Source organism: Arvicola amphibius, chromosome 3, assembly GCF_903992535.2.
Source record: "Arvicola amphibius chromosome 3, mArvAmp1.2, whole genome shotgun sequence".
In the NCBI taxonomy this organism is placed as follows: Eukaryota; Metazoa; Chordata; class Mammalia; order Rodentia; family Cricetidae; genus Arvicola; species Arvicola amphibius.
Window position 1 is genome coordinate 182,494,796 of NC_052049.1, and position 26,966 is coordinate 182,521,761.

Below are 26,966 nucleotides of genomic sequence, written 5' to 3' on the forward strand. Positions count from 1 at the left end.
CGGTGGCAGAGTAAAGGAAGGCCGCACAAGCTGTGTGAGCATGTCTACTCACTTCGGAGTGGTAAGAAATAGAAGATGGCATTCGCTGGCCCTTGTTAAGGGCCAGACGTGTGTCTATAGCACAAATAGTGGGCTGCAGAGATGGCTCGGTGATCAACAGCACTGGCTGCTCTTATAGGGGACCCAGGTTTGGTTCCCAGCATCCACAGGGTGGCTCACAACCATCTGTAACTCCAGTTCCAGGGGATCTGATGCCCTCCTTCTGGTCTCTGCAGGCAATGCACACACATGGTTCATAGACATATATGTAGGCCAAATCTCATACACATAAAATAAAAATATCTTCAAAAAGTAGCATATGCATTTAATTGTTTGGAGAATGCTGAGTTAGAGCAAAATGTCCTGATTACCATACTGTTGCTCATGTCCCCATGAAGCCTCCCTGGAATCACTGTGAAGGAGGAGCATAAATTAATCTTAGGGAAAATGTCAGATTAAATAAAAGAAAATGTGACCACAATTTTTAGAATAAGCTATATTAGTTTAGCTAAGATTATGTCACTAAGCATCAACTCTGTCTAAATACTGAAAGTAAATAGGCAATATGCAATGTTGATGTACACATACAAATATGTATGTATGTATGTATGTATGTATTTTGATGAACAATTGCTAAACTATTTGTCCTTTAGGGAAATTTGTAATTTAATTTGATTTGTATTAATCAAAATAGCAATGAATCAACATAACTCATACCTACATGGGATAATAATATATAAGTAAGTTATGTTCATCTCTGACTACTTATCTTGAGCACAATTCCTCTATAAAGGGTAACTAGGGATAAAAAGGAGAAATAAGAGTAACTAGGAGTATAAAATGTATCTTCTGGCAGCATATGATGAACCTACAACCAATATTAGGCCTAGTAGGTAAAACTGAAAGCATTATTTCTGATATATGGAAAGAAACTAGGGTACCCACACTCTCTACCCTTATTCCTTGTAGCGCTTGAAGTCTTAGGTAGCACATAACTCAACAGACATGTATACAAATAAGAAAGGAAAAAGTTAAATCATCCAATTTTTTTTTTGCCAATGACACTGACCTATCCTTAAAAGACCCTAAGACCCCATGAGGAAACTGAAGACCCAATAACTCTTTCAGCACAATAGCAGGATATAAAATCAACTCATGCAAATCAGTAGTGTGTGTGTGTGTGTGTGTGTGTGTGTGTGTGTGGTGTGTGTGTGTGTGTGTGTGTGTGTGTGGTGTGTATGTGTGATTCTTAAGGGTTTGATTCCTAACTTAAAACTTCTTTATTTTACATGACTTTCTATGATGGAAGCCTTCTTGGAAACTGCAATATGGAGAATTTAGGCTGGTAGTGTGCTAATATAAAGTAAGAACCAATTGGTGAGTGGACCAAAGAGTCTTTAGAGTTAGAGCAAACACAGAAGCATTTCTTCCCCTACACATGAATCTTTAGAAGCTTATATGCCCATCGCTGTACTATTTCTGTACATAACTAACAATGCATAACGGTAAATAAGACATAGATCTCATTTGTAGTGTTCTGGAAGGACTCTGTGCCCAAAGGTGACATTATATGGCTGATGCAAGAGGAAGCTGGTTCTAGTTGAAATATGGACAGCGGACACAAGGGCCTTTGTGAGAGTCAGGGAAGATAGTCAAGAGGGGCCTATGCAGGGAGAGGCGGCAGGGACTTGAAGGTGAATGCACAAAGGGGGCAGAGTGAAGGATAAACAACCCCAGGAGACCTACACAGCAACTAACTTCCTGTGTGGATGGAGGGAGAGAGAAGCCAAAGATGTTCGCCCAGTGATTGGCATGAGTCAGCCAACACAACCATCTGCCAACTCATGCTAAATACTTCCAACGCTTGAGTCTCGGCTGAAGCTGTGAGCACACCCCTCTACTGTCCTGATTGTCACAGGCATGCTTACCCTTGCCTCATCTCCAGGCAATCTCCCTGCAAAAACCACCCCAAAAGACACAGCCACACTCTCTCACACCCACCTCACACCTTCACCTCAGTATTGATGACCACAATCTCGATGAAAACTTCACTTATTTGTTGCCTTAGCCTCTTTTTCAATGATTTCTGTCATCCCTGTACCACGAGGAGTTATGCCTCCCCGTGAATTCACACATTCACACACAAACACTTGACTCTTTAATTGAACATATTTATTTAAACATGAGAGTTTAATTTTTTGAGTTTTCGCCAATATCTATGCACACACATTTGAATAATATCTTAGAAGTACCATACACAATTTTTCCTATTGGGAAAAATCTATTGCTGCACAAGTGCCCATTCGTTTCCCATGTGTCTTGATAAATGCATCTCTCTGTCTTGGTTCACAGTCCCACATAGGTCGTATAAAAGCATGCATATGATCTATCTAGCAGTACACAGTGGACTGGATAGATTGCAGAGGGAAGTTCCCCAGAGTGAATTAACATCAATAATGCATGCCTATTTAAATTCCATTTCCAGTCAAGTTCGCTGCAGCCATTGCAAATGCAGTGTGCAGCCATTTATGCTTGGCATATACCTTCATGCATCCCATGCTATACTGTAGTACAGCTGCATTAACTTCCACGTTAGAATAATTTAGAGGAGAGTCGGTTGTCTTATGAGAAATGTAAGCCTGCAACTGTCTCAATTTTTGGAATTAGATGGTCAAGATAAATTAGCAACTCGTTAGTGATCTGAGAGTTTCAAATAAAATCTGTCTCAAAGAAAAGTTCCACAGAACTAAGTTTTCTAATGTCATACTCGTCACCCACACAGTTGGGATTAGATGAAATGGTAACTGTCCATAGATACTTGTGGTCAAAATGCAGTTGGTCCCATTATCAACTGATTCTGTCTTTGCCATTTTGACGACTTGCTAAACTTTTCCACTCCAGTATTTTCCATTCAGAGACACTTTTCAGATACAGCACTCTGTGGAAACATTTGGCCAGAGGGACAGGCACACCACCCTCCAAGCTGACGTGAAACAGGCCAAGTGCTTCCATCTCGTGCTAGTTCTCACACCCTCACACAGCCTTTAGGAGGGGGTATGCTCAGGGCACAGTCTTCACTGTTTTTGTGAGAGGGAGATTGTTTAAAATGATCCCCCAATGGAGTACTGAAGTGCTTCCCATTGTTCCCAATATCAGGAAGGTTACAGTTTGCTTTATAGAGGAAACGAACCTGTGAGGTAACTCTCATTTAGATGCAACACATAGTTCTCCTGCCCAGGCCACTGATACTGAATTAGTGATACATGAACAGCGAGTGTCTAGAAAGACAAACACACACGGGGCACCTGGATCCGATTCCTAGAACCCACAGTGAGACTCACAGCCATCTGTAACTCCAGCCCCATGGGACCCGATGCCCTTCTCTGGCTACTGTAGGCATCAGGTATGCGTGTTGTGCACAGACACACATGCAGGTTACACACCCATACACATTAAGTAGAAATAAATAAATTGCAGAACATGAAACAGGAACATGCATAAAATAAAAGTTATAAGTTATACACTGGTCTGCTGATGAGATTGTTGGGACTGAGACTGGCAAAATTTAACCCTCTCTCCCCCAGACAGTTCTGAATCAATACTCACAACTTCAGGGTTCAGGGTGAGTTTGTAAAAAGAACGCTCAGGATAAGTAAGCAGCAACCAACTGTGCCTCCAGTTGTGGGCATGAAGGAATTTTTTACTGTAAATGTTAAATGCCTTCCCCTGTATGTTTTATCCGTCGCTGAAATTATAATATATACAAGTACTTTCCACATGGCAACGCCTGCTGTCAAGGTGATTATTACAGTCTGGACACTTATGTCCCACCTTTTGACATTGCTACTGGATTCTGTCACCTCCAACAGATGCTCAAGAGCCATGCCATGGAGTTCCAAGAACTAAAACAGCAGAAACCTTCATGTCTAAAGTAAGCTTACAAGCTCAGTTTAGGCACATCTGCAGCTATCCGGGATTGCATGTGGCCTGTGGGGCACAGACTGGGAATGTGTAACAGACAGGAGTAGGCAAAAGTGAACATGCCTGAGCACTGAAACAAGGAGCAGGTTAAGTTTGAATGGGACCAGAGACGGCCGAAGAGGCACAGAGGATGTGAGAAGCATCCTGCAGTGTGTGCAAGTCGCTTTCCTGGTGAGGAATGTGTGCTCCACACACAGCTGGGGAAGAGCATGGAGTAATGAAGGCTCGGAGAGGAATTATCTACTGTGATCCTCCAGATAAAACCAGCAAACGCCGATGTGTTATTTTTGTAACTGGAATGCATCCCTGCACGAGAAAACAGACTAGGTCTAATAATATGAGATTTATTTCTGAGTGAAATATTGATTCGTTAAACCACTGGAAGGCTTATCTTCCTGTCAGGATTCATGTGAGCCTGTGACCCATACAGCCATGAGGGCTATTATAATGAGGTTCCTTAGATAAATGACCAAATGGAGTCAATGAATGTCCAAGACACTTACGAAAATAGCAAGTGAAAATGGGCATGTCGTGGCACACCCATAGTCTAAGTACTTGGGTGCTGGCAATACAAAGTTCAAGAGTTTGAGGCCATCCTTGGCTACAAGAGACTCTGTCATGCACACACAACCACCCAACCCAACCCCACCCCACCCCACCTTCCACCCCCACCTGCATGCTCTCACACAGAGCAAGGAAATACATCGTGTGGGTGCAGCACAATAGGATCGAAACCATATTCCTATTTATCTAATCTACATGAAGCAATAGGCAGGAGAGTCAAACACCCACTTCTAGAAAATGATCGCATGTTTGGAATCAAAGGCATATTTCATAGAAAGTGTCCTGTTACCGCTTGTGCAGTGAGACGAGAATCCCAAGACTGAAGACAGCACAGCCGTTGTTCCTCCGTGCCAACATTTATAATAGATCCCCCATTGTAGTACGGTTCAGCTTTGCCCAGGAGAAATTACAGGCATCCTTTGAAAGATGCTAAGAATTGCCCGATGGCTACGCTCAATTGTCAGCCTTCATTTGGAAGCTCTCTGAATAGCTTTTTACATTCCAGGGAATGGACTCAGGGCACAATGCTGCAAACTGCTGGTATCTGTTAGGGAACAGTGGGAAATGATCTTACCATCCCTCCTCCTCCTCCTCACTCCTACCCGATCAAAAAGGGGAGGGGGGGCGTTTGTATTTTCCAAACTGGCCTCGCCCAATGCCTGCTGACTCAGTTTGAATTCAGCAGCATCTGAGGCCAACTTACACACGCTGCCAGGTCCCAGAAGGAGAACACCTCAGACGAGTCCAGGCCTCTTAAAAAACCGGACACAACTCCAAAAGTCAAAGATTAAACTATTCTCAAAGTCCAGTCCAAAAGTTGTAGCAAAAAGGGGGTGAAGGAGTTAAAATGACTAGAAGACTTTTCCTCCCACCTAAAAATAATGACTCTACTATTGTTATTGTATGCACGGTGCTGTGTGTGAGTGTGGCACACATACATCCCTGAAAATGTGAGGTCAGATGACAACTTTAGGAGAAAGTTCTTGCCCTCCACTGTGGGACCTGGATTCGAATTCATGTTGTCAGGCTTGCAATGCCAGCAGTTTTACCCAGAGTCATCTTGCCAGTCCATTCTCTCACTTTTTAAAAAGACAGTTGATTCAATGCCCCCCAGCCCCCCATCACTAATATCATTATACTCATTAATTATGGGTCGGTTTCTCTTCTTTTACCTCCTATTTATTTCCTCATTTCCTCTTGACGAATTCACTCTCTGGGCAGCCCCCTCCTCCATCTCAGTACTTTTTACAGAAAAAGACACAGCACAAAATAGATGCCAACGGGGTCAAAGGCAGATGCCAGCGGCTGCCGCTTCTCTGCTCCTGGCTGGAGCACAGCTCCCAGCAGCTCATATTCGTTCTGCCTTCTCCTAGTCAGACTCTAGTGAAAGCCTGCCCTGGCCAGCACCCCTACAGAGTCAGTCATGGTTGCCAAATATTTCCTCAGCGTTAAGGGGGCCTAGAAGCATCCATCAGCAGCCAAATGCCTTAGTGAAGGACCAGGCGGGAAAACCTGCTAGACCACCCTTGCTAGGGCAAAGCACCCAACAGAAGGCGGGAAGAGAACAGAGCTTCAAGACCTCTGGGGTTTTGTAGCTAACTGGGCCGGAGGATCTGGCACCCAGAGACATGGCCCCAAGCGTACTGCTGAGATCCACGGTAATAACCAGCTGCTTGTCTGGTCTTTGGTTGCCAAATAGCAACTTTGGCACCTGGCCTTCGGGCTGGCACAGTATCTGAAAGGCTACAGTTCAATGGTTTTTACATGCCTTTGCCAACCCAGGGCCCTTGAGTGCTTCTCTGTCTCACATCCAGTCCAGAGGTATCTATTTCCTGGGGAAGCCTTAAGTTGGAGTGTTCTTTGCCTGCGTGGAATAAAAGCATCCCTGGGAAAATGCCTTAAAAGTAAAAGGTTATTATGAAAGCCAAACTTCCACAAAGGTTCAGCATAAAACATGTGAGATTTACCAAGTATGGTACCCTGAGCCTGGAACCGTTGCTCCACTTGCTTCTGGGAGAGGCAATAGGGATTCAGGAGCTCCGTTTGTCAATGGGATGATCCTAATATTTCTTCCCATTTCAGGACACATCAGTTGTGCGATTACTTATATGTGGTTGTTTCTTATCCATTTAAATTGATACGCATTTTCAAAGCATTGTCAAGCTAAAGTTGATATAGTGAGATGTACATTCAGGTCCAGTCAGGTACCTCACGGGGAGAAGGTACTTGCAGCCAAGCCTGATGGCCTGAGTTTCATTGCCAGGAGACACATGATAAAAAGAGAGAGCCAATACCACCCACTGTCCTTTGACCATACGTGAACCACAGCACACGCATATATAGACATGTAATAATTAAAGCGAAATTTTAAACTTTTAAAAATATGCATTCAAGGACATTTTCACAATTGTAAATAGAGTTCTGATGGACCTAGCTCAGAACTTACTTTTGCCCAAAGTAGACTAAATGGCACCTAAGGGTCTAGCCAGATAGCTCAGCAGGTAAATGTGATGCCTGTGCAAGTCCGATGACCTGAGTTCGATCCCCAGCTCCCACAAGAAGGTGGAAGGGAAGGGAAGCTTGCACATTTGTCCTCTGACCTATACACGTACACCATGCATGCATGCCTGCACACAGACACAATTATACACTTTTAATTTAAAAAGCACTAGAAATATACTCATGATCTGTGTTATGAGCATTGGCTTAAGGGTAGCCAAGCTTTCTGAGCACTCCAATGGCTCATCTTGCTGGCATTTAGAACCAAAGTGTTCTCCTTTCCATCCATTACAAGAAACCCGGTCTTTAGCATAGGTTTTACTGTTGACTCCTTGTCTCTGAGTGAAACACATGAAACCAGCCACAATTCGATCTACGTCAAGGGCTCTAAGCAGGATGTAGCTCATAAACCACGGACACAGCCCATCTCAACTGTTTTCACTGGTGCGGGATGCGAGAAAGCATCTGCCTGTGCTCTCTTCAGAGCTGGCCTCTGCACACCTGGCTGCAGCTGAGGGACAGCAGGAAGGGAAGTAAACTGACCCTGGCTAGGGAAATGATTCCCCGGAAGTGAAGTAAATGCACACACTGCAGTCCAAGGCTGGGGTCTTCACACAGGAAATTCCAATATCCGATGTCATGCTCTAATGCACAACTTGACATCCTGAAAACTTAATGAACACATCTGGATTCAGAAAACATCTGTTCTCAAAGACTCTTGGCTCACTTTGTCTCTGAATGCCCCAACCATCCCTCGGAGTGCTCACTGTACAATGACTTGATTTTCATTTCTTTGGATAAACAAAGGAAATTAAGAAATTGCGTGACTGCACAGGAGTTCAGTTCCACTGACGCCGGTTCACACCACAGACACAGGACATGCTGGAACAGAATCCAGAGTTCCAGCTTACACTCTGCACTAGCTGTGGAGACACGCTGGGTGCTTGTCTGCTTGGCCATTTCAAATGAGGTGATGCGGGCGTGAAGAAGCAGAACACTGCCAGACAGTTCCAATCCCTGAAGGTGGGTGGGAGCGGTAGTATCCTTCCTCTTTTCTTGAAAATTTTGGCTCAGTTGACCATGTCTGCTAAAAGAATTAAGTTGCTTGTTGCTATTACCAAAAATCTAACAAGCAGCAAATTACAGGAGGAAAGGTTGGTTTTCTGCGTGTGACCTAGGGGTACAGCCCATCACGGAAGAACAGGCATGGTGGTAAGAACATGAGACACAGCTAAGTGAATCAATAAGCGGTTGTGGGGCAGGAAGTAGAGTTGAGCCACGAACCTCAAGTCTCCCATTCCCTAAGACTCACATCCATCTGCGAGACCTTACCACCCAAGGGTTCCACAAGCTTCCCAAACAGCCACAGGCACCAAATGTTCAAACACACGAGACTGTGAGGGATGTTACAATCAAATAAAAAGAGCAAAGTGTCACGGTATATTTTAATATCTAGGCAGGGAAGAAATATAAAATCTTTTCTGCTTAGAAAGAAACTGAGAGCATTGCAGATGACACAGGAATGAAGTCTAATTTTGTATATTAGAGACTCTCAGATGCTGGCAGAGTGTGCTTCTCTCTACTGACACTTCCCAGGGTGCTCAAAGTTGAAGCTATCCCGGCTTTTGTATTTATTTATTCTGGCAATCCAGGGATTGAATCAAGCCCTGTCACATGACAGAAAAACACTTGGACATCCCCTCCCCCTCCCCACTGCTCTGTCTTCACTTGAAAATCGCCACAGATGGCTGATGGCACTGATCTTCTCAAGCATCTGTTCATTTTCTTGTTGGAGTGTCTCTCTGGCTTTACCTTCATCTTCATCTATACCCTTGTGACTTCTAGGCAGAGTGGTTTGAAGTTGACTGAGTACACGTGGTCTAGGAACTCAAACTGGACTGGCTACTCTGTAAGTTCCTATTCCTGTAGAATGCAGTCTCTTCATGCTCTGTCCTCTGAAGAGAAGATGGCACCAGTTTATGATGGAAGAGACATTTCAGGATATATTTCCATGGCCAATAATATTTACTGATGTGAACATGCATGCAGGGAAGTGTTGAGGAGAAAAAAAAATAATGAAGACGCCATCTTCATCCTTGAAATTAGAGTGTTCAACTGGAAATCACTAACATATAGACACAGTGTATGTGTGTGTGTGTGTCTGTGTGTGTGTGTGTGTGTGTGACCTTTTGTTGTTATTTAGGATATATGAGAGTGTGTTTATATATGAGTGTACATTTACATATTTGTGAGTGCATGTATTTGTGTTATATGTGTATGTTTATATATGTTCATGTGAGAGTGTATGTTTGTATGTGTGACTGTGTGTTTGCATGTGTGGGTATGTTTGTGTGTGTATGTGAGCATGTGACTGCACCTCATAATTTCTCCTTATTCTCCCTTATTCCGGTCCTCTCAGCCTGCTGCCTTGCCTTAGTCTGTTTATTCCTTCAGTCCATGTGCCAACCAAGAAGGTTTGCCTTCCCTCAGTGCCACAGCTACTTCTCGGAACAAGGTACTCAGAATGGAAGGTGGGAGAGCGACCGTGGCAGATTCAGTGTTTTAGGGATTACTACGGTACGGTAAGGGGCAGGTTTCTGCATAAAGGCAATATTGGTTTTTCAGATATAGATGAAACCCCTGTCCCTAAACTCTGTGTGAACATGAACCATGTGCTTGGAGAGAAGATATCGATACCGAGCATGGCTCACCACAGAACAGAGGGGTTTCACAGAGCTGCCAGTCGAGCCATTAGAACAATGGAGACTTTAGCGGGTAGGGGGACATGCCATGCTGGTGCGGGAGAATTGTCTGTATTCTGTCAATCATGTTTTAAATAAACGCTGATTGGCCAGGCAGGAGGTAAAGGTGGGAAAACCAGACAGGAAGGAGAAATGATGTAATGAGAACAGGAGAATTCTGGGAAGGAGAAAGTTGATTCCTCCCACTCCTGCCCAGATCGCCAAAGCAGTAGGATGTGATCTGCCCCACTGAAAAAAGGTACTGAGCTACATGGCTAACATAGATCAGAAAAATGGGTTAATCAGGATGTGAGAGTTAGCCAGTGAGAGGCTAGAGCTAATGGGCCAATCAGCTTTGTAACTTAAAAAGATCTCTGTGTTATTTCTTTGGGGCTTGCTGGCTGTGGGCTACCGGGCAGGACAGAAACCCCAACAAGCAGGTCTGGCCTCCCTCATGTTACACTATGCCCTGCAACCCTGTGGTGTCTCATCTAGGAATTCACATCAGATCTCAGAATTTCAAGTCAGTACTGGTGACCAGCAGGTCACTGTGAGCTCCAGGCATGGGGCATTCCTGAACAGACAACTCCCTGCCCTTGGGCATAGAAACAAGATGCCACTATGCCCACTGCGGCTGACTTCTTTCTTGGCACCAGTGTGGGGGCTGTGGTTGGCTTCTCTGAATTTGCCTTAAAAACTCTCAATTGAGTAAAATAACATGAAACACAATACTCCCAAATCTGTCAACACATAGATGAGAAGCTGGAATTCTAAAATGACTGCGGTTTAGAGCAAAACAAAACACACTCACACACACACACACACACACACACACACACACACACACCAGAGAAAGAAGTGCAAGCCTCAGAGGTGAAGTGCCATGGTGTGCTACTTCACTGAAATCAGCAGAGTCAACCACTCTGTGAGGGCTGAAAACCAGAGCAAGGGTGTAACCCTGAGTCCCAATCTATTTTATATTTTATTTTATTTTATTTTTCCCATGTAGTCCCTGTCTTTGAAACATGTCACACGCTATTTAACTTTTTTATCCATGATGCTGAGATGGTAACTCTGGTGTGCTGAGATAAACTTAAAACAACACTGTGTTAGTGGTCGTAAGTGTGTGTTCTAACACAATACTGTGTTTGTGATCCTAGTGTGTGCTCTAACACATCACTGTGTTAGTGGTCATAAGTGTGTGTCCTAACACAACACTGTGTTTGTGAACGTAAGTGTGTGTTCTAACACAACACTGTGTTTGTGGTCCTAGTGTGTGCTCTAACACAACACTGTGTTAGTGGTCATAAGTGTGTGTTCTAACACAACACTTTGTTAGTGGACGTAAGCATGTGATCTTTAACACACAAGCTAATAAGTGAGGTTTTTAGTTTTAATCTCATGGTTTTAAAAATAATTTAAAAGTTGGCGAAACTAAGCAGATGTCACCCCTTGATTTCAGAGCTTTGCAGTCTTTCTCAGTCCAGGAGCTGCCCACGCAAAGGGAGATGGGGAAAACACTGTTTCAACGTATATACTTATTACCAAGAAAACCAGGAAATGAAACTTCCATCCAAAACATGATTTCATGATTGCAGATATTTCAGTATTTCTCTAAGTAGTTTTTTTTCTTTTCTCGTTTTTTTGGGGGTGGGGCATGCACACATACTGAACACATTTTGAGAAAGTAATTTTTTTCCTTCAATATAGACACCTGATACCCCACCTCCTAACAAGTTATGGCTAAGATACCACAACCTCTGTGGATTATAGGCACACGGTTTGGTCAGAATATTTCAAGTAATTAACTTGTTTTCTCATACGGATCAAAAAGCTACTCCTCCATGGCCACTGACCGGCCACTCTGTGCCAGGAGTCTGCCCTGCTGTCCACTGCTGACAACTGCTGCAGTTTAAACAGGAAGTGTCTCCCAGGCAGGACAAAGGCTTGGGAGTTTCCACATTTGGTCCCTACTTGCTGGTACTAACCTGGAAGGCTGTGGAACCGTCTTGAGGTGGACCTCACTGGAGGGATGTGGTTTGCTGAGGTTGGGCCTTAAGGCCTTATAGTCCAACCTTGCTTCTTTTCTCTCTGTTTCTTGACTTCAGATACAATGTCATCAGCTACCTTCCATTCCAGTCACCATGAATGCCCTGCCTTCCGTGAGAAAGCCACCCTGATAATAGCTTTAATTGTTAATCTGTCCCAGCCTAGAACCAAGAGAAGCTCGGGAAGGGGTAGACTACATTGGGTTGGCCCATAGGCAATGCTCTGTGAATCTCACACCCTCTTTCGGCCTCAAGAACCAGGCATGCATGGGGCATACAAACTCAGCATACAAAAGGCAAAACACTCACGTGAATAATATAAAAAAATACACAAGTCTTCAAAAGAGTAAAAATTTTCCATTGTGTATGGGAATAATTATTTATGTATTTACTTACTTATTAAGCTAGCATTTATTAAAGGCTAAGCATATGCCACTTGTTATTAGATTTACAAGGTCTAATGTCTTGGCCAAGGTTCCACAGCTAGTAAACGTTTAATGGGAACCCATAACTGACCCACAATTAAGCCACCCTCATGGTATTAAGTCTACTTCTTTGCTTTCCTTGTTAGCATGACTTTATACTGTGAACGACTAGTCTACGTTTAGGTTTGAAAGATCATCTCCTAGACTGAAGGGAAGGTTTTCTATTTTGGTTGTTGCTGTGACTGCACAGGTACATTTGTTCTCACAACAAATGGAGCTCTGGATCTTAAAGGGAACGCGTTTCCTTTTATTCTTCAGCAATGGTTATTTAAAGTCTAAACCAGTCAGCTGACTGTGCTAATCCCAGGACTCAGGAGCCTGAGGCAGGAAGATGGCAAGTTTGAAGCCAGACCCAACTATATACTAAATTCAAGATTAATTTAGCCTATATTGCGAGACTATCCAAACAAACAAGTGAACAACAAATACCCCCCTAAAACTAAAGATTGATTTATTTATTCATTTGTTCATTCATTCACTCATTTATGTATTGACATTTTTATGTATGTGTTTGTCTGAAACATTTCTGGGCACTGTATGTGCATTGACAACATCGGTCAGAAGAGGATATCTGATGCCCTAGAACGAGAGTTCTAGATGGTTCTGAGCCACTACCTGGATCCTGGGTCCTGAACCCAGGTCTTTTGCAAGAACAGCCAAGTGCTGTTAATCACTGAGCTATCTCTCCCAGCCCCCTAAAACAACATCTACTTCATAAAATTCTAGGGGGCATTAACTACTACATCAACCAAAGTACTTCTATTTCTCAAGGAGTTGCCAGTGTTGGAGATAATGAATATGTTAACAGATAAGAAGTGAAAACAGTTGTAAAAGAATGACTCCCACGGCTCATTTATCCTCAGTCCTACAATGAAGCAGTGTATATAGATCACATGGCTGCCAGATCTCAGAGAGAAGGTTATCATTTCCAGTGCATTGAATGCAGAGGATGTCTCGTGTGTCCTTCCGTCAACTTTCTCTGAGGCTGTGCTCCAAAGCCACTGGTTGTCAAGAGAACCTGAAGGAAATATACAGAACTGGGGGATTCAGAAAGCTTCCAGAGAATCCACACCAATGAGCATCAGTTACAGAATGAGCAGTCAACAGAGATGAGCCCTCTGACAGCGAAACCCGGTGGCCTCAGCAGAAATAGATGGTTATTTCTTGTCTCTGCTGTCACAGTGAGCGGATGACGGATGCATTGAGCTCTACATGGCTCTTTGAAGACATGTGACTCAGGGTACCCTTAGGCGTCCCTCCCAAACACTTCTTGAGATCTACTCAGTCAAAGACATCTACATTCATTATCTGTCTTCATTCACCCCGTAGAACTATGCCAGATATCATGTCAAGCATAAAATACTATTACCTATACTTCCTACTATTAACTCAAAGTCTGCCCTGTAACAAGTTTCTCATATCCAATAAAACATTTTTATATAACCGATGAAATCGGACTCAGTTCAGTCATTAAATATTTACCCTAGGAACTGGTGGGAGGGACAGAAGTGACAGTGGTGGAGATCAACTGAGGAAGGAGTAGAGATTGATGGCATTAGAAGATATGTATAGAATGACAGACAGGAGAGAAAGAGCTACAGAGAGGAGACAGGATGGGCCACCAGTGGAGAAGGAAACACAGAGGGAGAGAGAGGAGGAGATAAACCAGAACGCCAACCCAATGAGAAAAATGCTTGCAAATGGGAGGGTCTGAGGGTAGCTGAGGCCCAACAGATAGACACACATTTCTCCTCTAAAAACTTAAAAGGCTTTTAGCCCCTGACGCCGCTAAGATTTCCATGGGAGTTGGCAGAGTCCCTGATGCTGCCTAGTCCAAGAGGAATTCCTCGGTTGGCCATGAGTCCCCAACAGTGTCCAACTCCCAGTGTCACTTTGCATCTCAGAAACACTTCTTCCCACGCTTCCATCACAGAGGGCTCTCTTCCCCTCTTTCGCTCACACCATACTCCTTTGCAGACTCCTATTGTGTCTTCTCTCTTAGCTGTAGAACTCTAAGGTGCGTGGGCATTTTCTGTCCCTGTTTCATATGTCTGTGCAGGCACATTGTGTGAAAAGAAGCCTCCAAAGCTCTTTGGTCCTAGGACAAGCTGGATGCTGTGGTCCCCACACATAATGCCAGCACTTGGGAAGGGGAAGGCAGGATTGGAAGTTCAAGGTCACCTTCACCTATATATCAAGCTTAAGGCCAACCTGGGCTACATGAGACCCTTTATATAAATTACAAATAAATAAATAAACCTTGTTTGTCAAATTCCAGGCAGTTTATATTAGGAAAGTCACTTGATTTATTTGATGCATTGCTTTATCATCTATAAAGTGAAGGTCTGCAGGAGTTATGAAATTGACTTCATATATGTGCTGTGATGTGCTTACATGCTAAATACTCAGAATACTTCCTAGTGTCTATTAGGTACTGTGTTACCATTCTATCAGCATGACTGGCTTAAAAGCCAATTACACTTCTTAGGACTCCAATTCTATACCTTTGCAAGAAAACCAGCTTTCTATCACACTGCTGATATGATATTGTGTCATGTGACCATTGGTGATCATCATACCCTTATTTATTAATAATCACAGAGAAGTTTTTTAGATGGCTAACGGTGTCTGAAAAATGATAAGACTCGAAGAACTTTTGATGTCTTTCTCTTCAAAGTCCTCTTTCTACAATCCTCATTTCAATAAATTAATCTATACTTTCTTCAGATGCCCAAGCCAAATGTTGAGGAATCATTCCTTGTAGTGAGGAGCTGCGGGCAGGCCTGTTTCTCATCCCACCCGGCTCCGGCACGGCTAGCTTTACACCCGAAATGACAACATACAAACTGTATTCTTTTAAACACTGCCTGACCCATTATTTTCAGCCTCTTATTAGCTAATTCTCACATCTCTTGCTTTAACCCATTTCTAATAATCTGTGTAGCACCATGAAGTGGTGTCTTACCGGAAAGATTCTAGCGTATGTCCATCTTGGGCTGGAGCTTCATGGCATCTGTCCCCTGAGGAGAGGCACGTCAGTCTGCCTCATTTAGGAGAGGCGTGGCAATTGTCTAAGCCATCTACCTCACTTCCTTCTTCCTGTTCTGTCTACTCCACCCACCTAAGGGCTGGCCAAGGCAGTTTCTTTATTAAAACAGAAGACCCTCCCACATAAATTCCTAATTTCTCTTTCCTTTAGGCCTCCTCTCCTAATGAGCTAAATTGTTCAGTTCATTCTATCAAATTAGCTCTAAAATATATGCTGAGAACAACACATTTAATAGGGACTAAGAAGAGTCATGGGCTTGTGAACTTGGCAATCACTGGGCAAAATAAAAGCCAGGATCCACACAAGCTCATTTGTCCCATGCCAGTCCTTAAACTGTAGGTCCCTCTGGTACCTGCCTACAATTTCACATCTTCTCAAGTGTCAGTCTTTCACTTGGCAGATCCAGAAGGGTTGACCATACTTTCCTGTGCCCTCATCTTCTGTGAGACAACGTCAACACGCTATCAAGGTTCCTTTTTTTATTTTTCTCTTCTTTATGCTTGAGTAAAGAGGAAAGGGCATTCATCACCAGCTCTGGGTGACTTAAGGAAATATTCCAATAGACTAGGAGAAGGCATGCAGCAAAGTGAGAGCTGTTTCAGTGGCTCAAAGCCAGGAGGCCCGTGCCTGCTATCTTCAAATTCAAGAGGCTTAGGCAGGAGGACTGCTGTGAATTTTGAGGCTAGCCTGGACTACATCTGAGATCCTATCCAAAACAACAACAACACCAAAAAACAAAACAAAACAAAACAAAAAAACAGAAACCCAACCAACCGAACAAACAAACAAGCAAAAACAACCCAAAACTTGCTCATCAAAGTCATGAAAATAGCAATGGAAAATGATCAAAGACTATGATTTCAAGCATGTCTCCAGAGTTCTGAACAACGAGAATTTTTCTTTAGGATTGCAAGCCCTTTGTGCATCCGACTAAGTCACACACATAGAGATTAACAGCTTCCATCAAAGCAGAAGAGTTTGTCCTGGCAGCTGCCTCTTGGGGCAATGTGCTTCCTGTGCAAGCATCAAGACGGGGATTGTCCAGCCAACACACGTACTGGCTTTGGGGGAGCCTAGTCTGTTTAGATGTGCACCTTCCTGGACCCAGATGGAGTGGGTTAGACCTTGGACTTCCCACAGGGCAGGGAAACCTGACTGCTCCTTGGACTGGCAAGGGAGAGGGAGGGGAGTTAATGGAGAGAGAGGGAAATGGGAGGTGGGGAGGAGGTTGAAATTTTTAATAATACAAATAAATAAAAAAAAATAAAAATAAAAAAGGCTGGGTGAGGCAGCATCTGCCTGAAATTCTAGGGCTGTGAAGGTGGCATCAGGAGGATCTTGGGGGCATCCTGGACAGCCAGTCTAGACTCAAGAGCAAGCTCCAGGTCCAGGGAAAGACCCAGGCTCACAAAATCAGGTGGAAAGAAATAGAAGGAGACACCCAACATTGACCTCTTGTCTCTCCATGTGCACACATAAGCATGCACATACAGTTGTGCACACACATACATGTAACACAAAATTATCTATGCACAAAAATTGAAAAAAATATGTTTCCTGATTACTGAGTCTATTACTCACTCCAGGAATGTCTGCTTTGCTAAACATTGAATTACCCAAGGGGCTTACATAAGCTAGTGTCCAGAGTGATACCATACTTGCTGAGTCGGAATCCCACACCATGGCTCCAGATCCTCCAGTCTTTCAGAGTTCTCTTGGAAGTCTCGCATTAGTCAATGGAGACAAGAGCCCATGAATTATGTTCTTAATGTGTGAACATTTCAACTGTTGTGAATAAAAGCTTTGAAGTAAGAGTCAGATGTTGAATCCTGAGGGCTGTAGGAACCTGTTCAAGTTTCTGAGCCTTTCTGAAGCCTCTGCTGACTCACTTACTCAGAAATTATTTCCATGGCAGAGGGAGTTTTCTAAGCATTATGCAACATGATTTACAGACTTAACAGAGTCCACATCATGACATCCTCATACAATTAATTTTCGTTTGTTTGTGTGTGTACATGTGTGTATGCAAGCAGGTACACGTGTGTGTGTGTGTGTGTGTGTGTGCATGTGTGTAGAGGCCAGAGGACTACTTCAGGTACCCATTACCTTGGCTTTGAGCAGGCTAGGCTAGCCAGTGAGAAAGTCCCTGGGACCCTCTTTCTCTGCCTACCCCACTGGCATTACAAGTATATGCCACCGTGCCCAGCTATTTTACATGGATTCTAGGGATCAACTGAAAACAGGCTCTCATGTTTGCACTTTTGTCCATATATATATATATATATATATATATATATATATATGGATATATACATATATATATCCATTATCAATGCCAATTAGTCAATTACTCATTAAGCGCAAATCAAATGCCATGTCTCGCATACAAGAGATGATTGCTAATTGTGCCTAAAGCAGAATATGAATGAATAGTAGCTATCTGTCAGAGACAGGCAGACTCTCAAGGAACTCAAATACCCAGCCTAGGACCCTCTAGGACCCTCTCCCTTAGCAGACAGAAGTATGGCTCCCTTGCACTCACTCTGGAACGCCCCTCCCACCATACCTGCCACCACACAGATTTATGGTGCCTCCCTGGCAGCTACCTAACTTGCTTGTAGCTTGCCGAAGAAAGCTACTAATAAATTCCCTTGCGTCTTATTGGAAGAGACGTTTAAATCTTCAATGACACGGGGAAAAAGGAAGCGAGGAAATTTCCAGTCACATCCCTTTTATTTACTCGGTTACTATGGAGCTTGGGCTAACTTGTTTTTCTTTGGTTGTGTCTGAGCCATTTGACAGATCGCTATGACAAGGTTACCTTTAAATTGATAAAAGGTTTGATGGTGTCAGTGCATTTGTCAAAACTGCCTGACACGGTGTGTGACGGACTCTGCACTGGAGCTGGATGGCACTGGAGCTGCTCTTCCTGTTTATTCAGTGTTCAACACACACTGTAAGGGGCCATCAGTGGGGCGGGGAAGAAGTCAGGGAGATTAGCTCCCCAAGACTCTTCAGCTCTGAGCACACTTATTTTGTTCCGTTGGTGTTTCGAGGTGGGCATTTCTCCTTTCCTGTTAGACTTGAAAGGGACAATTGACAGTCTCATTTGTAAGGGGGATGATATTAGGGTCCTGGAACTTGAACAAGGAGAGCATTTGCTGGAAGAACTGAAGGGCAGAATGACTGAGCTTTGTCCGCAGCGGCGGCTTGCCCACAACTCAGCAGAATGATCTGTGAAATCATCTGTGATGCTTCAGTTAATATCAGATGAGGAAATCATAGCTTTGCGACAGCTGTCAAGGGCTCTTTGTTCGTGTTAGGGTTCTTTTCATTTGATTTTTGTTTTTGTTTTGCTTTGTTTTCTGCTTTGAGATAAGGCCCCACTATGTAGCTCCGGCTAGTCTTGAACTCCAGATAACCCTCCTGCCTCTGCCTCTCACGTGCTAGGCCTTCAGCTATGCCTCACCACATCTTCCTCTTGGTCAAAAATTCCTGAAATCATTGTTTTTATTCAAATACATATTCAAATACATAAGTCATTTACCTGGTTAGATAAAAGGTATGACAGACACAGAAAATGTAAATATAACCATAATTTTTCCTGTTACGATTAATGCTTAATTCTATTTTTCAAATGTTTCATAAGTGTGGCTGTGGTTATCCAGCAAGAAATTAGCAATTGCAGGGCTGGGATTTAGCTCTGGGACAGACTGACTATCTTGTCCATCCAGCCCCAGTGCAGGCTCCATGACACAGCACGTCAGGCAGTTTTGACAAATGGGAAAAGAAAACAGGAGGGAAGGGAAAAGAGGGAGGGAGGGAAAGAGAGAGAATAAATATGAGAAGAGGAGACAGGAAAAGAAGAGAAGGTTACCCACTTCAGTGAAGGAGAGATTTAACTTAAGGACTGAAAACTCACTATTATCACCAAGCTTTTATTTATATGCCCGCTCCAAAGAATTTCCACCTTGTCACTGTGTTAACCGACGCTGTCTCACACCAAACGGCTCCTCTGTGACAATCAGCGGGCATGTGATTCCAGTGTACACCTATGATCTTTACTTACCTCACTCATGTGTGTGCATAGTTAGCTGCCCTCATGTATATCAGACCCTAAATCCAGTTCCAGGACCACTACCAAAGTGTGTATCGTGCAGTAATCCTTCCCCGCACACAGTGGCTCCACCATCACGATTCTCATCCTCACGCCTCCTCTGGATGCTGGTCAGTGCTGCTTTCAGCTGACTTTTCAGTCACCCCTGTTCTAAACCGTCACCAGTTTGAAGGGACCACCTCCCCTGACTGCAGCTCCAGCTCCCCTTTGCAAGCAGAAGTGCAAATGTCTCCTTATGACAGCTCTGTGGCTTCCTTTCCAAAGAGGTCATCTTGTTCCCCTCTATGCTTGCCCTTCACTTTGTCCTGAGTCAGCTGGCCTTTGCTATGGTCACACTGACCGTTTCAGGCTCTTGTCCTTGCAGGGCTCCTGGTCGACATGGCTTCTGCAATTCAGATGTTTCCTCTGCCGGGGATGTTGCTCCCTCTGATTGTAACTCAATCGTCATTTCCTCAGAGGTGACAGGTCAGAAGGCCTGTTATAAACTAAGACACGTTGTGCTTTATTTCTGAACTTAGGGTTACATCTTTATTTTGAGCCAAGTGCTTGTTTAATCTGCATTTCTTTTCCCCAGTAGAAGGAAAACTGAGTTAAGGAAAAGTCTTTATCTAAATTTCGTCACCACCAATGTGCTTAGGGGCATATGGAGACACTTCCTTTTCTTGACTGCTTTTTGTTTTCGCTGTTGTTGCTGTAGTTAGACAGGGTGTCCTGGAGAGTGGCATTCAACTTCCTATGCAGCCAGGCATGAGCCTGATCTTCCCGCCTTCTCCTTCCACCTCCCAGGGGCTGAGATTGCAGGGATGCATGACCACGTCAATCTTGTACATATTTCTTGACTGAGACCCTGGTTACAAGCGAACAATATTTTGTGCTTCCTAAGGAGATGGAAAGGGCCCCTAACTATCCTGTTTCCTACTACACATGCACAGCGCCATGCATTTATCTACGATACGGTTATAACCAGAGATTTCCCTAGAGTAAAATCTTCCTTCTTTTAGTTTGGCCTTCTTTTCTGTGATTTTTTTTCTTCTCTTCTGAGCACTGGGGTGGGGGAGGGTTAAGGATTTTTTCTCACATTACACACTGAAGCATAATGCATTTATTTTTCCTTTATATCATCGTCTTGCTATACATTAGCATTTATGTGATTGGCATATCCTAATACCAGAAAAGTCAATGTATTTATGACACTTTGGAAAATCTGTTTTCTACTATTTCATTTCTATTTCATTGCCCCAGACTTTAGCAGTCATTATACTTCTGTCCTGTGAGGCATATCAACTTGAGATGTATATGATATATACATCTCAATTATAATTTCAGAGGAATTAACACAGACACTGAGGAAACAGCACGTTTCCATGGCCCTGCACATGCTCATGTCGTCCAGCATGCCTCAAAGTCCTGGCTTGACCCTGGCACCACATAAACCTGCCATACACCTGTAATCAATCCCAGCACTTCGGGGAATCAGAGAAGTGCAAGGTCATCTTGGACTACACGGTGCGTTTGAGGCCAGCCTGGAATTTGTGGGACATTGTTTCAAAACAGAAAACAAGAATCTTGAAAATACTTTTTTATTTTTCAGGTGAAAGCATTTTTTAAATGTTGATGCCGGATAGAAATATGAATCTAGAAATTCACGAATCCAAATGACAAGTAGCATAAGAAATGGATGCTTCCAAGGAGGGACAGGATTTTCCAAATGAGCTGTGTCAGCCTCTTAACAGAAGCATCCCCAGGCAGCGGGTCTTACTCACACTGGTGAGCCACTTGCTCCACAGGGGGATAAGAGAAAGACACACAGAGAGGACAAGGACAAGTTCCAAATGAGAGCCTCACTCACTGAATTCTAGTGTAAAAGAAATGTAAATACTTGTGGAGCTCAAATCCGTTCTTTGAGACACGACTAAAAACAAAGCTAAGGGTGAACCAGTCATTTGTCTAAAACTACAGACTCCATGCATGACAGAGTCACGAGTGGGAGCCAGACATCTGCACGCACAATTACTTTTGCTAGGCCATGCTGTCTATCATCTATTCTTGATGATTCTAGGGGAAAAATATTTCAAGCAATTAATACCAGGTCCTGTGACTAGAGAACCCAAAATGTTGTTACAATAACCTGACCATTGCCTGCATCTTATCTTAATAGCCAGCAACTATTAATACCTATGGTCTTATTAGCCAGCAACTATTAAGACCTATGGCCAACTATTTCTCTCTATTTCTACAAGTATAATTTCTAGACTTGAAATTTCTTGAATGTGCATTAGTAACATCAACAAGACTTCTATGCTCCTGTACATACGTGGCCACCACATCTTTCCAGCCAATGCAGGCTTCGAGGCACCACTTTCCATTCATAAAGTAACTGCTGCCTTACAGAGATGGAAGTGGGCAGAGGTATCTCAGCTATGATGCCGGCACAGCGCTGTGTCCATAAACCAGCTCTTCAGTCAAGGGAAACTTCCACAAAGCTGTGATGTGTGGGCTTTGCTGGTCCCTATATTATACACATTTCCAAACCTTGGTTGAGTTCAAGCCACCGAATCTGTAGCAAAGCTATCCCAGAATTCTAGACTGTTTAACAACGGGGACTAGTACATTGTCTGGAGGCATATTCAGCATATCCCAACACTACAAGAAAAAAAAATCTAGAAAAAGAAAAACTCAACTATTTTTGTGTGTTTGTGAGGCGGGGTTATGTATGTTTATGTTCATATTGAGACATGTATGTGTGTTGTGAGGTGTATTTTTCATCTGTGTAGAGGCCAGAAAGTTATTGAGTTCAGGTGTAGTTTCTCAGGCATCATTGTAGAGTTTGCCAAGTAGGTTACTCTGGCTCTTCCTCCTGGGGATCCTCTTGTTTTGATCTACTTAGAACTGGATTACGAGGGAGAGCCACCATGCCTGCATTCCAGGTGTGGGGAGCTAAGGTCCTCATGCTTACTACACAAAGCACGTTACTGACTGAGCCACATCCCCAGCCCTCAGCTCACTCTTAGTAAGGAGGAAACTGAGGTTTCAAGGGCAGACATGATCATAAATGGGATAAGAGAACCTGAGTACCCAAGTGTCCATCACTACATTCCTTCATCAACACAGTGGAGCTTTGGCAACAGAGCAGTCAGTGGTCCTGCTGAGTCCATGAGAGAAGAGTTTCTCTGAAGACCAGCAGCATCTGCCACATTAGAGAGCCTGAGAAAAATGTTCCCCTCTTCTGTTCCTCTCCAGACCCAGTGAAACAGACTCTCTTGGGCTCAGAATACCATGAGTCACACAGAACAATGAGAAAGACTCTTTACTCAGTACCCACAAATGTACCTTATGAATAACATTCAAGTATGAACAAAAGATAATAGGTATTCATCTACAAACCCAAACATAAACCAACAATTTTCAAAGACCTTACTTTCCAAAATAGTTCCGATTTTCCTAACAAGCTGTTTGCCTTCTGATTCTCAACCCCTACATATTTGCAAAACAAAACTTAACAAATGCCCATATACACCAGCCATGGCAGTTTTGATGTTAGAAAAACAAAACTAATGTCTTCTCAGTAAATATTTTTTCTTGCACACTTCCATCTTTCACAAATCATGGCAGACAGTAGCAACAGGGCAACTTTATCCCAATCCAACTACCATTCGGTTAGCTCATTATCTAGTTATAAAAGTTATATGTTTGATTTTATCTGTCTGTCACTATCTGTTGTCTACATATGAACTCCCAATATTTAAATTCATAATGAAAGCAAATAAATACAGCCTGTTGTGTCTTCCTTTCCTGATATGGAGAGGTTGGAAAGCTTACAATATAAATAGCACCTTTACATTCTTGCAACAGGGATCCAAAAGAGAAAAGAAGCTCCCCGTGAATTTAAAAATGCCCAGCCGTGGGGTAATAAAACCACAGATATCTACAATGATGATATTTTTAAAATAATAGAAGGGAAATCTATAAACACCAGCCTGTGATTCTTAGCTCATGATTTGTTACTGAGTTTATTTGTAGGGTAAACCCATGCAGCGTTAGCATATTTGCACAGACATGAGAGTGATAATAACTGCGCTGGTAGATAAGGGATGAATGAAAACATTTTTGGAAAATATTTAATTATTTCCGTCTTTCTTGGGAAATCCAGAAGGACCTATCAAAGTGTTCTCGGCTTGGATGGGAAGTAGAATCTCAGGGATTGGGACTGGATACTTACAAATAAAGAGTCGATTTATCCTGGTTAAACCTGCATTTGCCAAGTATAGCCAGGAAAATCTCGGTGCCCACATTAGGATAGCATCCTGTGACTCATTGCATCATTGGCAGCTCTCTGAAAAGCAGCTCCTTTTGTGTTCACGGTCAGTCCTTAGCCACCCCTTTCCCAAGCTACACTGGCTGGGAACACGGTCATGTTCTGTCTTTCAGATTATCCAGCCAGCATCCCCCCAACCATCTGCTCAGGAAACTCCATCTCTACAGCCATGCACCAAACCCTGCTCCCTGAAAGAAACTGAAGCCAGACCCCAAATTTTATCCCCACTTATGGACAAGAGGCTTCCCCATTGATCTGTGTTGGATCCAGCCCAGGCGGTACCCCTACAGACGATGTGGACATCAGAGCAGACCTGGGAGCCTCGGGACACTTACGGTTGACATAGCTTGATGAGGTCCTGGTCCGTGGTGCCTGGTGGAAGACCTCGAATGTACAGGTTCGTTTTACTCAACTGTTCTCCACTGCTGTTGCTGTTGGTGCTGGGGCTGGGAGGAGCCATGGGGTGGGGAGCTGGTGCATAGGACTGCTGGAAAAAGAGAAAAAGAGTGTTACTGGACAAATAGAAGCCAGTACCTATCCACAGACCAGCAGCATTACCTCAGGCAATTCACACTCCTTACTCTCTTCAGTATGCACAGATACTATTCAATAATTATGGGTCATTGTTAGCCACCACAGCCTGGATCTCTCTAAGAGCAGAGAATACTCTTGACTGCTGAGACCCAGGCTCAGTTTCCAGCACCTTGTAGTGGGTAACAATGACCCATAACTTGCCCTGAGGGGTCCAATGCCCTCTTCTGGATTTTGCTAGCAACTGCACACACATGGTGTATACTAACTCATACAAGTACAAACAATACTCATGAGTAAGAAATAAATCTTTGAAATTGTTCAACTGAAAAGATTAGCTGGGTTCTCCCCTAAAAACCTAGTCACTGGGTCAGGGGATTAGAAATTATTGAATAGTAAGCTTGGGACTCAGTAGCAGAAATGAATTTATCCAAATAGTGTGATAGTTAATATTGATTGTCAATTTAACTGACCTGGAAGATAGGCATCTCACATGCCTTTGGGGGGAGTTTCTGAACAGGGTTAATCAAGGTGAAAAGACCAGGCTTAATATGGCTAGGACCAACTCTAAGGCTAGAACCCAGGATGGAATGGAAAGGAGAGAGTGAGTTAAGTACCAGTGTCCATCTTTCTCTGCTTCCTGACTGAAGATACCACATGACCACCTGCCTCAGGCACCAGGTGCTTTCCCACCACAATGGGCTGTACTTTCATACTGTGGGCAAAGCAAACCCTTCCTTTCTTAAGTTACTTTGTTGGGTTCTTGGTCACACCGATGGCAACAGTAACCAACACAGATAGCACCCAACTACTCGATGTGTGAGCGCTGGAAGATATCTAAGAGCTAATTTAATGATATGATGGGGGAAAATGAGAACAGACTGTACTCTGTGCCTTTGGGATCTAATTATGAACAAAGGAACACCATCACCAGCATGCCCAAATGGTCAGGCACGCTGGCCCGTGTAAGCGGAAGACATTCAATAACTAGAGCTAAACTTGGGCTTGACCACAGTGAGATGAAATCATGGGGATCCCACTAAAATTACTCCCAGGGAACTGAGGCCAAATTTACCCTTCACTAAGTCACCCTGAAAGCCCGACTTGATTCTGCTCCTCGTCTCCAATCATTTCCTGAACCAGACTCCTTCCTGAACAGACTGGGACTCTCCTTCTGTTACTTAATGCCTGCCTCCATGTTGAGTCTGCTGGCGGGAATCACCTGGCCTGCATCAGATAAGCCAAAGATGCTTACAAATCGGCCGACTATATCTCATGTTTAAATAAATAAACATACTGAACTTATGGAGACAGGGCATGCTAACGGGGCTCAGCTTTGTTTCCCATTATAGCATCTGCCTCACAACTCTCCAGGTCTCAGACTGGCCCTGGTCCATACTTCCAAGTAGCTATAAAATAAGGCTTCTTAAGATTCAGCACCCCCACCTGCACCTCACTGTACTGTTTCCCACGCCCGTCCCCACCTCCCCAAACCTGAAACCTGACATTGTAAGCCCACTGGTTTTTCCATCATTGTCATTCTCCAACCTGAGCACCCACCAGAGAACTTGGTGCTGCGTTTGTCTATTCCCTCATCCCAGATGCCAGAATCCAGCCAGCTACCCAACTTTCTGAATGCCTGGCCTTTTCCTGGTTAGGACATGTGCCATCTGGCATTGTGTCCTGTCCTCAAGCTTACATATCTGCCTGCCCCCAGCCAGTCTCTCCTGCTCTGGTGCACAAGCCTCTGTTTCATTGGACAGACAAGGAGCACCCAAAGACTGAGACAGAATTCTCAAATGCAAGCTCAGACTGGCTCAAAATGAAAGAATGAGAGGGCGGGGGACGGGGGGAAGAGAGAGCAAGCCAACGCTAGAGGGACAGAGGTCAGAGCTCCCATTTCCCAGAGTGAACACTTTCACAACCATTTCCTTAGCTCTGCCTAATGCAAGGTCAACATTATTAACATGGACCTTCATCCCCCACACCAAGGAGTACACTTTGTGTATGTACATCCAGTGAAGTATATCAACTGCCTGTTTGAAATTAATACGTGCATAAAACTGGAGCATTTCTGAAACATAGCAAATAGTCAGCTTGATTCCTGAATTAAGTTATACCGTATCCCTCCTCAGACACCCCTCCCCGTTAGCTTTTCCTCTTGTGTAAGCACTGTAGATAGCAGCTGCCACTGGAGCTCACCAGGTCTCTAGCTCACAGTAGGGCTCATGGAATTTATCTCTTATTGCTCTTATGGTGTGCTTCTTTGTCTAACAATCCCCAGGCAGTGCTGTTTTCAAAGCTGTCCGCTGCCTCTTTCACCTCCTCTCTCCCCAAATTCTTTGAATTCCATTCTGTAATAGGGCTTCTTTCAAAATGAGACTTTGTTTAAAGCAGTTCCCGCCATTGCTTAAAGTTTAAAACCACTGTGGAGCCTGAAAAATGGCCCCAGATTTCTATATCACAGATCAAGAGAAACCGGACCGAGTCCTGGACTGGTCAAGTAAGAAAAGCAGCAGATACCGCATGATCAATATGTGTTTACTTAACTGTTTTGTTCCTTCGGAGCTCTTTGATGGCATTTCCATAAGGAGAAC

The 26,966-nt window shown here is 43.7% G+C and overlaps 1 protein-coding gene across 2 annotated transcripts in view; it reads right to left on the minus strand.

Annotated features, from left to right (window-relative positions):
- The window catches only part of Rbms3 (RNA binding motif single stranded interacting protein 3), a 675,207-nt gene that overhangs the window by 498,636 nt on the left and 149,605 nt on the right, over window positions 1-26,966 (minus strand). For both annotated transcript variants that reach the window (XM_038323829.1, XM_038323830.1), the window contains exon 2: window positions 24,174-24,325. In XM_038323829.1, coding sequence (XP_038179757.1) covers window positions 24,174-24,325 — 152 coding nt within the window. The remainder of the gene's footprint in view (window positions 1-24,173; window positions 24,326-26,966) is intronic.